This window comes from Motacilla alba, chromosome 8, assembly GCF_015832195.1.
Source record: "Motacilla alba alba isolate MOTALB_02 chromosome 8, Motacilla_alba_V1.0_pri, whole genome shotgun sequence".
In the NCBI taxonomy this organism is placed as follows: Eukaryota; Metazoa; Chordata; class Aves; order Passeriformes; family Motacillidae; genus Motacilla; species Motacilla alba.
In genome coordinates, this window is record NC_052023.1 from 17,865,531 (window position 1) to 17,878,141 (window position 12,611).

Here is a 12,611-nt window from a genome sequence, read left to right on the forward strand (position 1 = left end):
AAAAAATTAATGGTGTTAGAGAAGGATGATGCACAGAGACATTATGTGTGACACTGGGGAGGAAGTGGGGGTAAGTGTGCATGGTTAATATGAAAAGATGTCAAAAAAAATGAAGCATAATAATAGTGCAATTTATCCTTGCTAAACGTACTGCACTGTGCTATAATTAAATATGAAAACCTAAATTTATCTCTATGTTCGGCTGTCATTAACTTAACAGGGAGTGCACATGTTCTAATCTAATGGCTGATTTTTTTCTCCATGTGCAGCATATTAAAATGTATATTAGCCTCAAGGTGCATAAACACAAAATAATAGACCAAAGGTTTTGGCCTGTGGAGAAAAAAAATCCATGCTCAAAGGCCATCAAGTAGCTGGTGATGCAGGGGAGACACTCACTTAGCCTCATTAAGCCGAAGCTCTCTTTTGCTTGTCTTTTGTTCTGCATGACAGCAGCCTCTTTGTTGTATAATAATTCATTCCAAGTTCGTTCCAAGCTACCGAAACTGGTGAACTGTGGCCATTTTAATGAGCAGTATTGGTGGTATGCATAATCTGGAAGCCACGTGGACCAGGCAATCACAGAGCACTGCAGCCAGCAAAATGAGATACTGTCGAAATCACAAATTTGTCAAGTTGTTTTTGGACAGGGTATTATAATAAGCACTAAAATATGCATCTTATTACTCTGCATCTGCCAGTCAAAGATCACTGTAATGAATGCATGCTGCAGGGTATGACCAGGCCGTTTCCCTAAGTAAAACAAACTGCACAGTACAAAAAAAGAATTATGTATTTTTGGCAGTGCCTGGATTTTTTTTTTAAATCCTTTTGCATCAGGAGTTGGATTTTCCTGGCTTGATGTCCACTGCCAGCAGTGAATGCACTAAAACTGCCACAGCCAAGGAGTTAACATGAAATACATGGTTTTCTTAATAGCCACATTTACTGCCTGTGCATCTGAAACTTTAAACTCCATGCTCAAAGCAAATTTAGCATACAGTACATATAAACCCCCCAAAGATTAAAGTATTTAAAATACACTTTAATAATCCTAGCTCCTTTTGTTTTATACATTTCTACTGCAAATGGCTTCACCGTTAGGGAAGATACATTTTACGTAACCTGCTCTCTCTGTGAGAAACAGCACTGTAGGTAATCACAACATAAACTTCCATAATAGAACAATTAGGAGAAAAAAAGATTTTAAAGTGGTCCTTTTTATTCTACAAATTTGTCAGACTCATAATTGAGCTCAGCTTGAAAGGCTGGGAGGTTCACCAATGGCAGCAAACCTGGTAAATATGACTTTTGCAGTGGGGTGCAGAGTCAGCTCTGCTGGCGCTCCCCAGAACACTGCTGGGGATACCCCACAGAGAACCACAGACTCTCACCTGAAGCAATGCCTGTGGAGGCCTTTCATCATCAGAGGAGCTGAAGGACTAAGTGGGAAACAGACGGAAAGGACTTATTTCCTCATCTGTCTGCAGATAATGGTGCAGACGTATTTTGGCAGAGCCTTATTTTTGGGCAACCTGACGAGCATTTGCAGCAAGAGTCCCTGAGTGTGCTGATGCAAGTTCCCATAATATCCTAAAGTAAGAGGTTTCTTGATCAATACTGGCTTATACTTAAAAGGCTTTGTCTGGCTGAAAGCCATATTTTGGGTCCAAGTTTTAGCTAATGGGAAAGAAGATCAAACATCTCTCCTGGGTTTGTGAGGCCAGGTTTGGTAGCAGGGGGAGCTACAGGAAAGGCTTTTGTGAGAAGCTGTTACAAGGTTACCTGTGGCCGACAGAGCCAAGGCCAGCCAGTGATGGACCCGTGGCTGGCAATAAGTGAGCCAGTCAGGGATTACAGTAATGCCTCTGTGATAACACATTTAAGAACGAAAGAAAAGTTATTGCACAGAGGTGATTTCACTTGGAGAAGAGAGGAGGCAGAACATGTGAGAGGAACAACTGCCGATCCCAAGATGAGTGAAGAAAGAGGGGGAGGAGGTGCTCCAAGTGCCAAAGCTGAGATTCCCCTGCATCCCCTGGTACAGACCTCGGTGAGGCAGCTGTGCCCCTGCAGCCCTTGGAGGCCCATGGGGAGGCAGAGATCCACCTGCAGCCCATGGAGGAGCCTCACACTGGAGTGGGAGGATGCCTGAGAGAGGGCTGTGAACCTGCAGGAAGCCCATGCTGAAACAGGCTCCTGGCCTGCAGACCTGTGGAGAGAGGAGCTCACACTGGAGTAGCCTATTCTTGAAGGACAGCACCCTTTGGAACTGCTGATCCTGAAGAACCGTAGCTTGTAGGGACGACTCACATTGGAAAAGTCTGGGGAGAACTGGTCTTCCATGGGAGAGACCGTGCACTGATGCAGTGATCAGTGGAAGGACTCCTGTCCCTGAGAAGTGGGAGAAACAATGTGGGAAGAACTGACTACAACCACCCAATGTTAATTATCTTATTGCAATCTCTATATCAACATATGTTAAACAGTCTTTATTTCCAGCCACAAATACCATTTTTTCTGCCTTTTTTTCTGCAGAGCTGGAAACAAGGTAACAGTTCATTATCACACTGGGAAAATTTGTTTTTCTAAAGAACAAGGAGCACTTCCAAAAATGAAGGGTGAAAACCTCTGCTCAGTAATGGTAGTCCGAGGTCTTGAAGAATCTGAAGGCAGACAAAACTCTATGATGCAGCAGTGGTTCTTGCATGGCTGAGTTCCCATTTAATTTATTTATTTAATACAAGAGTTAATTTATATTTTGTATGAAGTCTGGTCGGTATAGTATGGTTTTTTTATCTGTCATACAAAAGACTATTTAGATTTGACTGCAGTACAGTTTAGCAGGTTTATACTGTTTGGAAGACTCAGATTTTAGTACCCACAGATAACTTGTAGGAAATCAGTGTTTTAGTCCAAATGGGAAGTCTGTTCCAATGAGAAGTCCATTCAGAGAAGAAAATCAGAGGGTTGCTAAATTTAAGGTGATGAAATGTCATTGAAGTCATACACTGTGCATGTACAGCCATCATTCTCTCTCATCTGCCTGACGAATAAAGCCACTGTCTAGAAATGCCTTTTTACCAGATATAATTTTAACATTTTTAGTGCAGGACAACCTTAACAGTTGAGAACTACCCACTGAGTTCCTTTAGGGTTTTGTATATTTCTGGAATCAAGATGCTTAAATTATTAGTTTTTGTTATTTTTTATTTTTTATCATTTAGACATGATTAAACAAATATCACTTGTTCATAACTCCTGGTGCTGAAAGCAAAGTATGAAACATCCATATATATTCTTTTCCTATGAACCCACACCTACCAACTGAATGCACAGCAAGATTTTTGTTTAGCTACCTGGCACTGCATTAAGTATGATTTTTACAGTGACATTAATAGAAGTTTTTACAGAGACACGCTGTACCACTTCTGTGATCACCAGCTGACACGGTGCATTTCTGGGACATAATCACCTCAGCTCTCTGGATTAAGATCAGTGATAAACTAATAAAAGAGTTCTGTAACAAACAGACAAGTGAGACAGTGAGACACACAGGGGATCAAATTGCACCTCTGGGGAATACTACACTGTGTTCAGATACCTAGTGAGAACAGAGTTATCTTTATTGCTCCTGGTCATGTATGTTCCTGAGAAACTCGTGAACATTACTTTAAAACATAATTCTAATAATTTTGTATTGTAAAGAGACCAAGTGTGCCCTTCCTCTGGTTCATGCAGTCACCCTAATAACTTTGGGTTGTAAGAGTGTGCACTACATCTTAACTGTCTTCCTGACTGCATCAGGCACTTGATCTCAGTCCTAAATTCATTCTGAGGTAAGTGTGCTTTTACACAGGTTGTTCCTTGAAGGAGTCAGTGAGAAGCACTGTGGTGTCATCCTTACTTGGCCATTCTCTCATCTCAGTATCAAGATCTGCACACCGAGATTAAACCTGAGACAGGCTGACAACTTTTATTCCATGCAAAGGTGACTCAGAGCTGATATTAATGACAGTCATCTGTGCCAAGGTTTCAAGTGTCAGGTCCTCCCACAGAAAAAAAAAGCAAACAAACCCAACTCAATAAACCATTGAAAAGCAATGAGAAAGGAAGCCCAGAACTCTGGCTTTGGCCACCTTAGTGAGTCTGACACAGCATCTGTGCTGGGACTCTCTTCAGAGCTGTCACGGATATGGTTACAACCACAGGAAAGAATGAGTAAAATTGGTGGAGCTATGGAAACCTGTATCATCCAGTGACTGGAAACCAATGAGGCTGGCACTCCTAAATGGGAATCTCACTCCTGTTATAGGCAATGCAGTACCACAGGTCACATCCTGGACAATGGCTCCAGCAGCAACTGCTGTGTTAGCAAAAGGGAAAAAGCTACTGAAAAGACTATCAGAAAATAAATACCACTGGCTCAAACATGATAAATTTAGGGTCTACATACAAAAATAAATAGGTTCTGCAAAAGTGAAAAACAGAAAAAGAGCACTCAAGTTTCCAAAATATTTTCCAGTGCTGTGGTGCTTCTGATATTTCAAGGGCTATAAATTATCAGAAGTATTAGTTTCATTAATGCAGAAGGATGAACAGATACTAATCAACATGAATCTCTTTTTCAGCCAAAGCATTTTATGTTTCCTATTTAACTGCTGGTTATATTACACTATTTAGCACAGTACTTTTAGTATTCTCTCTGTTTAGGAAGGAAATTATTGTGATAAATGTAACATCTGACAGTGATAACTGTTCAGTTCGTCATTTATCTGGTGACTGCATGGCAAGACAGCTTCCGTTTGAGGTTAGAAGTACTATTTAGAAGAAGGTGTTTATCTTTTAGTATTCTCTGGTCATCAAAAGCTACAATATTTCATGACAAAACTCCACTGTGTCACTCTCCTGTGGCAACGCTCTGCAGTCAGCATCTGTTTGATGCTGAAACCAGGATAGACAATGAATTATAAAAAGAATAGTCCACGATTACATAAAAATACAGACATTAACATTCAATATTGCACTGTGAATCAAAACAGATACCATTATGAACATACTTATCTGGGAACAGAATGGTTCCTAAATCTGTAATTTACTTAAACTGGTAGAGGCTCAATGAATTTGTATACAATCAGAAAGCAAACAGTTCTTGATGCTGATGAAAATAATTCTTCCTCACCTCCTTATTACTAAAATGTCAAATGTCTGAACTTCCTATCCCTGTGATTCTATTTGAAAATAATAGTAATCTTATAATAAAAAGGAGGATGATTCCTGTATATTTTAAAATCTACTGGACCAAACCCATCACATATCAAAATCAGCAGATTCACTTTTTGTTGTTGTTGTTGTTGTTTTGGAATGCAAATGTTCATCTGTATTTGCTGCTTAGCTTCTTACGTGGTCTTACTGAAGAAACTGCATTTCATCTCATGATATATACCAACAGAAATTAGGGCAGCTCTCTATGTTTCTACAAGGCAGGATTTTGACTGTCACATTTTACTTCATATATAACATATACATTTCCACACATTATTTTATCAACAGGTTCTTTTCTCTGTTCCAAGCAGAGAGTAAGGAAATGCTTTTTAGTGAATTCATTTTAGAAAGAGACTCACAAACGTGTTAATGACTTGCTGCCAAGCAAGTTAGATATTTGTGTTTGAATTGAGATGAAACTACAGTACTTAACTAAATTTACTAGGCACAAGTACATGAAATCCAATATTGATAATAATTTATGAAAGTAAGAATACTGATTCCTACAATACTGCAAACTTAGTTTATGATAACATAATTAGTTACACTAATAACACTGCTTAGGCACAGTCTTGCTAATTAGGATATTATAAATATTAATGATATCAAGTCTTTGTATTTGATTGCCCCTAGTAGGATCATTTATCACGGTATTTCCAGTTACCAGACTTATATTATTTTTCTTCCTTTTCCCTTGAAATGTTCATTCCTGGACAAACAGCCATCCTGAGCTTATGCCTAAAATGTATCAATAGCTTATCAACAATGCAGCCGGCTTAACTTTAAATGCTATTTTTTAGTAGGAATGTTACAATGCTATAATTCAGTGCTAATAGGAATACACAATATATTATATTCTGTATGTCTTTTAAATGTCTAACAGAGCCAGCCACACAAGATTACATAGGGCTTTGTATTTTTTCTTTTTCGTGTGACCTGTTTCAAGTTAAGATTCCTTTGAATTATTAAATGCTTCCTTAAAGCATATTTTCACGCAATCTTTTTAAAGTTAATTATCAATGTAGTGACAAGCAAAAAAAGACTAAAAATTACAGTTTTTTTCTCTCATTCAAAAGGGCAGGAGAAACGTCTTTGACAATGGTTGTCTGTTTCGTAAAATACAAAGGTAATACAAAGACAGAACACTGAGTGCAGCTTGAAAGAAGAATTACAACAAATCTGTTACATGAGTTGGAAATGCTGTGTAGGTTTCTACAGCTGTTAAAGGAAAGAAGTTTAGCTATAACCCTTTGAGCCTGGTTTAACTGCTTAACATAAGTAGATGAAAATGAAACTGCTTATATCTTGGTTTATTTTTAAGCAGTGTATTATCCAGAGCTTTAGGAATAGGATTGTCTTTCCTCCTTGAAGGTAATGTTATAATTTTCAGAGCTCCACAGAGAACAACAACAATATAGGAGTCTCTAATCTCCTGCTAAATCCAATTCCAGTCATCAGCAATGATAAGCAGAGATTTGGAGGCGTTTGACACTCCAAATCCTATTCTTTTGTAATTCTTTACTTTTTACAACATTTTCAACAGTCGTACATCAGATTTTTGGAAGGATAATCAATAGGCATGATGTATAACTGAAATCAGTCTTCAAAGTGATCCCCTCTAGTAACCAGAAACAAAAGCTTGGCCTCCCTGCTGTGCAGGTATTTTGCTTAGAGCAGGAGGCAGCCGGGCATCAGCAGGAAGCCAGTTACACCTCCCTGCTTCTCAGTATGGATCAGCAGGTGCCCTGGTGGAGGGGTGAGCAGGGCTGGGGCAGCTGCAACCCACTGCATCTGTCAAATATCTCCAAAAATGCTTTTGTATCAGGGAACTACTAGAGCAGAGAGGAAAGACAGTCCAGAGGTTAGGATTTCATGTTGACCGTCATTTACATTCCCATTTCATCACAGACTTTCTAGGTTTAAATGATCTTGCAGAATGTATTAAATTGTCTGGTGTCACCAATCCTCACTTAGAACTTCCCTGTCTTGCAGAGGGTTTGGGCATCAGCACACATGAAAGACCACAAGATGCTCAGGTATGGTGATTGAAGGAGCACTCCTACCTGATCTCATGTCCCAGCTAACAGCTGGTCTGTGACTACTTGTCTCAGCTGATCAGAGCCAGTGCAAGAGGGTTTTTGCATGTCTCTTGAATGTTGCACTCTGGCTAAAACACCCAGAGCTTCTGGCACAATGTTAGGATGAATCTGAAGTGAGTTGAGTTTCATTAAAACAAGCAGTTCCAGAACTTGTTCTAATGCATTTTTAATTTTACATCCTCTATTTTTTTAAAGACATCATGCTATGAATCACGTGAAGAGATCATATTTATAGTAAAAATGTTAGTCTATATCAAGTCATTTCAAGTTTGTCTTCTTAAGCTGCCTACATGTTTGTTAATATTCAGAAGGAAAATGACTTGGTGACTAATTGTGACAGCAGCAGTGATTAATCAAGGTAAGTCGCAGAAACTGCATAAAATGATTATGGAATTACATTCAAAACAAAGATATAGTGTTACTATACAGGAATGGCAACAAAACAACATACCTTTCCCATCAGATCAGCAATTCTAGGTACTGGTTTTCCTTTCTGATGGCACATGGTTGCAGGACTCTGTCCATTCCAGTCTTCAAGTTCCTCAATGCTTTTCAGGTAAAGAAGAGCTTGCAGTCCAGTGCAGTAGTCATCAATAACAGTGAAATCTTGATTTTGGATTGCACTGCACACCTATGAAATGCAAGTCAGTTATCAGCTCCATCCTGGCAGAGAAGCATATGGAATTAGCAAGCTCTTTGGATTTACTATCATCAGGTGACCCTTCCTGCAACAAGGATTCAGGATTATTGTCTGATTAACCCTATGTCATGATGTCACCACTGCAGTTCAGGAAAGAAAGGGCTCAATAACACCAGTTATGCCCAGATTTCACACCAGCAGCCCTTGGGCAAGACCTTAAGGGCTGTTCAGAGATAAACCAAACAACCCCAGCCCCAGATGTGCCTGCTGGGGAGCTGCTGCTGAGCACACCAGCACACTGGCAAAGCATCATCTGTGCTCAGAACTTTGCCTGCAGACACTCAGTGGTGCCCCCAGCCTGCTCTGCTCAGGAAGCACAGGCATAACCAGTTAGGTCCCAACGCAGCAAATCACAGAACCGCAGACTTGCTGAGACTGGAAAGCATCTCTTGAGATCCTGTTACTCAACCTCCAGCTCAGAGAACGGTCAACTAGAGGAGGCTACCCAACACTGTATCCAGTCAGGATTTGAATATCTCCAACTACACCTCTCTGGGGAAACCTGGTTCAGTGTTCAATCTCCCTTGAAGCCTTTTTCTTATATTGAAATGGAATTTCCTGTGTTTCAGTTTGTGGCCATTGTTTCTTGCCATTCCACTGGATAGCCCTGAGCTGAATCTGGATCCAATGGAAGTGTCTCAGCAAACAGCACTCATTAAACTGACCTGTTAGTATGGGGTGAGCATTGCCACGCACAGAACAGAACAATCACCTCCTGCCACTCAGTGCAACTGGGAGGCCAGGCCACTTTATTTTAGATACCTTAGAAACATAGCAATATAGCTTTATAAACATATAAAGTAGTGATCCCTGACCTGCAGAGCTTAACATGTACACACAAAACTACTGACAGCAGAAAACAGTCCGACCATTTACATGGGTACTTCTAGAGCATGTGGGGGATATCAGCTCAGGCTTAAACCCACAGAGATCCCCAACCACACTAACAACTGAATAAAAAAATCCCCGACTGTTGTCTGAATACCTTCTCATTAGCTAAACTCTAATCAGCCATCAGTGACAAGGTGCAGGGTTGATTGAGTGCCACTAATTATCAGTCCCTGGAAATGCTCTGAAATTCCAGATGTGTCAGTGTTTTGAGCCTCTGATTCAGCTTTTATTGTAAAAGCTGAAAGGAATGCTCCTGATAATACCTTGACTCAATGCACACACAGTGAACACAACAATGAAATAACCACCTACTTTAGAACGTGAATTGGTGCACACAGACATGCACAAACACATCCACACTTCTTCGATGTGGAAACACACTTCAGATCGTAATTGACATCAACACTTAAAAAGCACAGGAAATATACTATTGTTTTCCCCATTTCAGAAATTCCCCAATACAGCTTGCAGTCCTGAAGACAGGTATACATCACACTGGGAAATACCTCATACTACTGCTGAATAAGAGAAAAAAAGCCTATAAAATAAGCACAATAACATTTTCTATGCAGAGCATTTACATTACAAAAAAAAATCTGTTTCTCTGGAGAAACAGTGTGGGCATTAATTAGGTCTGTTATACCTTCCACAGGCTTCAAGACTGTATTTTTTTTTTAATGGCAATTAGAGAGAGCATCATAATTACTTCCTGTACAGGTTATTTAACTGCAAAACTCCACTGATGCTTTTTGTACAGCAAGGAATTCTCTGGGTTTTTTTTTAGTGTATGGGTAACACTTTCATTATCTACTCTTAAAAATACTAAAACTGTAAAAAAATGCAGTTAAAAGCCGTGTCATGTCACTTGAAACAAGTTCAGACACTTTTGTCAAAATCCTGAAATATTTTGACAGGATGTATACACATGAGATACACCCGAGGATACCTGTAATAATCTTATAAATAAAGAGGCTTTTACTGTTTTTTCAGCTTGTGGTGCAGTGTTATTAACTGCAATAATATAAAAATGTGTGGAAGATAATAACACACCAAGACCTAACTATTTGTATTCTCTGTGATTCTATATGCAAGGCACTATTTTTCTTCCCTGGAAACCCAAGAAAGTTCCAGAACTCAAGGAAAAATGCAACTTTTAAGAAAAATGTAAATGTCTGCACTAAAGAATAATGCTATATGACATGGAAAGGCTTAGAACAAAGAAGTGGTCTCAAAACAGTCCTCCTCTTCTGTAGAAATCTTACGACTGTGGTGCCCAATGGTGTGGATAATTAGCAAAAGACATGCCTTTCACTAATTTCACTGGGATAAAAGCAAGTGCTTATGTTTATGGGCTTTTCCTAGAACAAGAGAGCTTCAAACATTAACACATACAAAACCAACTGCAGTAGTTTTGCCATGTATTTGGCAAATTTCAAAATTCTGAGCTTATGTTGCACAAATCAGATGGTAAGATTTGTATTTTAGGTTTACAGTATCTTCCATCAGTCAATGTAGAAACCTTTGCTGCATTTTAGAAGGTGGTGAACCAAGTCAGGATAAAAGGTTGCCATGACCCATCAGCCATGACAATTCCTACACCACAGAGAGAGGTTTTTAGCATCATACCTGGCTGCCTCTGAATCACCAGTTTAAATGACACTGTGTCCTCTTTTCAGCACAAGAGAAGTGGCAATAGACCAGGTGAGATTCAAACTCAGGCATCCGGAAAAATCACGGAAGAACTGGACCGGCCCATCTCCACACCTCATTAACGCCCTGCTCTGCTCCAGCTGCTTCACTGGGAGCAGGCACTTCCCTCCCTTGCGCAGCTCAGTGCTGAGCCCCCTCTGCTGCAGTCCAGATATTGCTGTAGCCAAAATGGTTGCTACCACCTCTCATTTAATGTCTTATTATCCACCTGAGGAGGAGATAAAGGTGAGAAGTGCTGTGTAAGGGCTGCTGTCCCTGCCTCGCACACCGATGGAGCAGCAGCAGGAGCTGCAGCCAGCCCTGGCCGCCCAGCCCCTCTCCTCAGCATCAGGCTGGTACCACCAAGCACAGCGGAATGTGCTTCCCTTTAGACCCTGAAGCAAAAACCTGAACAGCAGTGAGACTTTCCAAGTGAGAGCACAGCCCTGCTGTGTTGTGCCAGAGCAGTGGTCTGTATCCCGTGGCCAAGAGAAGCCTCTCACGGACCAGTGCACGAAACAGAGCGCGCCTGGATCCGCCGCTCGCGCGGTTTGTCAGCCCCGCTTCTGGCAAGCAGCAGTGCTGGGACTTTGCACAGCAGGGATGGCACCTGCTTAATATCCCTTAATCCTAAATAATCCAAGTGGATCTGTTTAATGAGTAAATTAACATTCAGCTGTTCACTGACCCAGCCTTTCACCTGAAACATTTAGGTAGAAAGTATCTTCTGTGGAAGATGAGAGACTGGCCCTGTGGAACATCCTATGGGACAGAGTGAAGCCCAGGTCACAACACTGCTGACAAGTGCTGTCCTGCTGTCTTGCTTGTGTTGCTCTCTATCAAAACTAGACTAGAAGAGAAAGGTGCTACATTTTTCCTGCTTAGGAAGGTAACATGTAGTATTCATATTGCACTAATATGCAGGGAAATAAGTTTGCACAAGCTTGGTTTTACTGCATTGCCTGGATCTGTCCCAGTAGTAGAACTGCTACAATTTAATTTTTAACATGGGATCTCCTTCCTTTTCTCCCAGATCCAGACTCCAATGATTGCTCCTTATATCCCAAAAGAGACATCCAGGCCAACATGCAATGTATGGTCAATGACTGTGCTCTCAGTATTCTGAAATCTAAAACTTCTCAGCACAAGTTGCTGTAAGCAACTTTAAGTTACAATTCTAATCTATACAGAAATGTCTGAGATACTAAAACACACAATACCTACTTTGCTGCTGGTAAACAGCCAAATTATCTCATTGGGGAATGGGGATATGAAATGAATCACAGGTTAAGGCTCCAAGTAAAACTGTTCTGCAAAATGCAGTGATAGGAGAGGCACACAAAGATCCCCGCTGATGTCTTTTATAAGAAATACCCAGTCTGCTCTATTACTAAATAAACATAAAAAGTGAATTTAACTTTGTAACAGGATCTAGACACATTACAAGTCTTACTTGAGGAACTGGAGTAAATTGCAAGGTGCTTATTATTTTGTAAAATAATTTTTATGGGTTACAATATTTTTATTGAACATTCACATGAATCTGAAACTTTTAATTCACATATTTTGAAGAAAAGTTCACTGCTGGTGACAAGTACTTCTACGTCAGTCACGAAACATTGTAAATGCCTTTGCTGTTAGCAGAATCATTACACAATAAAGAGATGCCAATTTCTGAAGTGTTTACTGAGGCAAATCCCCTGCACTGTTTATTGAGAGCTCTGTCTGTGTAAGATCTTTCAGTTTTGTTCATAGCTTTGTTCATAGCTTTTGTTCATAGCTTTGTTTCTAGAAGTAATGGGAAAAATACCCAGACATAAGTTTTATTTCTGGTTCACTCTCTACAAAAATGGAAGTGGTTCCTGTCCAAACTTTAGCATATCCCGAGGGACTGCATGGAAGTCCTGTGCCATCCATACACAATTTGGACAGAGTGCCTGAGGCATTTCCAGCCAAATCACCTAGTA

General features: G+C 40.2%; 1 protein-coding gene across 1 annotated transcript in view; it reads right to left on the reverse strand.

The window, feature by feature from the left end:
• The window catches only part of DPYD (dihydropyrimidine dehydrogenase), a 337,889-nt gene that overhangs the window by 38,056 nt on the left and 287,222 nt on the right, over positions 1–12,611 (reverse strand). Inside the window, exon 20 of the mRNA XM_038144404.1 lies at positions 7,816–7,995. Within this exon, the coding sequence (XP_038000332.1) occupies positions 7,816–7,995 (180 nt within the window). The remainder of the gene's footprint in view (positions 1–7,815; positions 7,996–12,611) is intronic.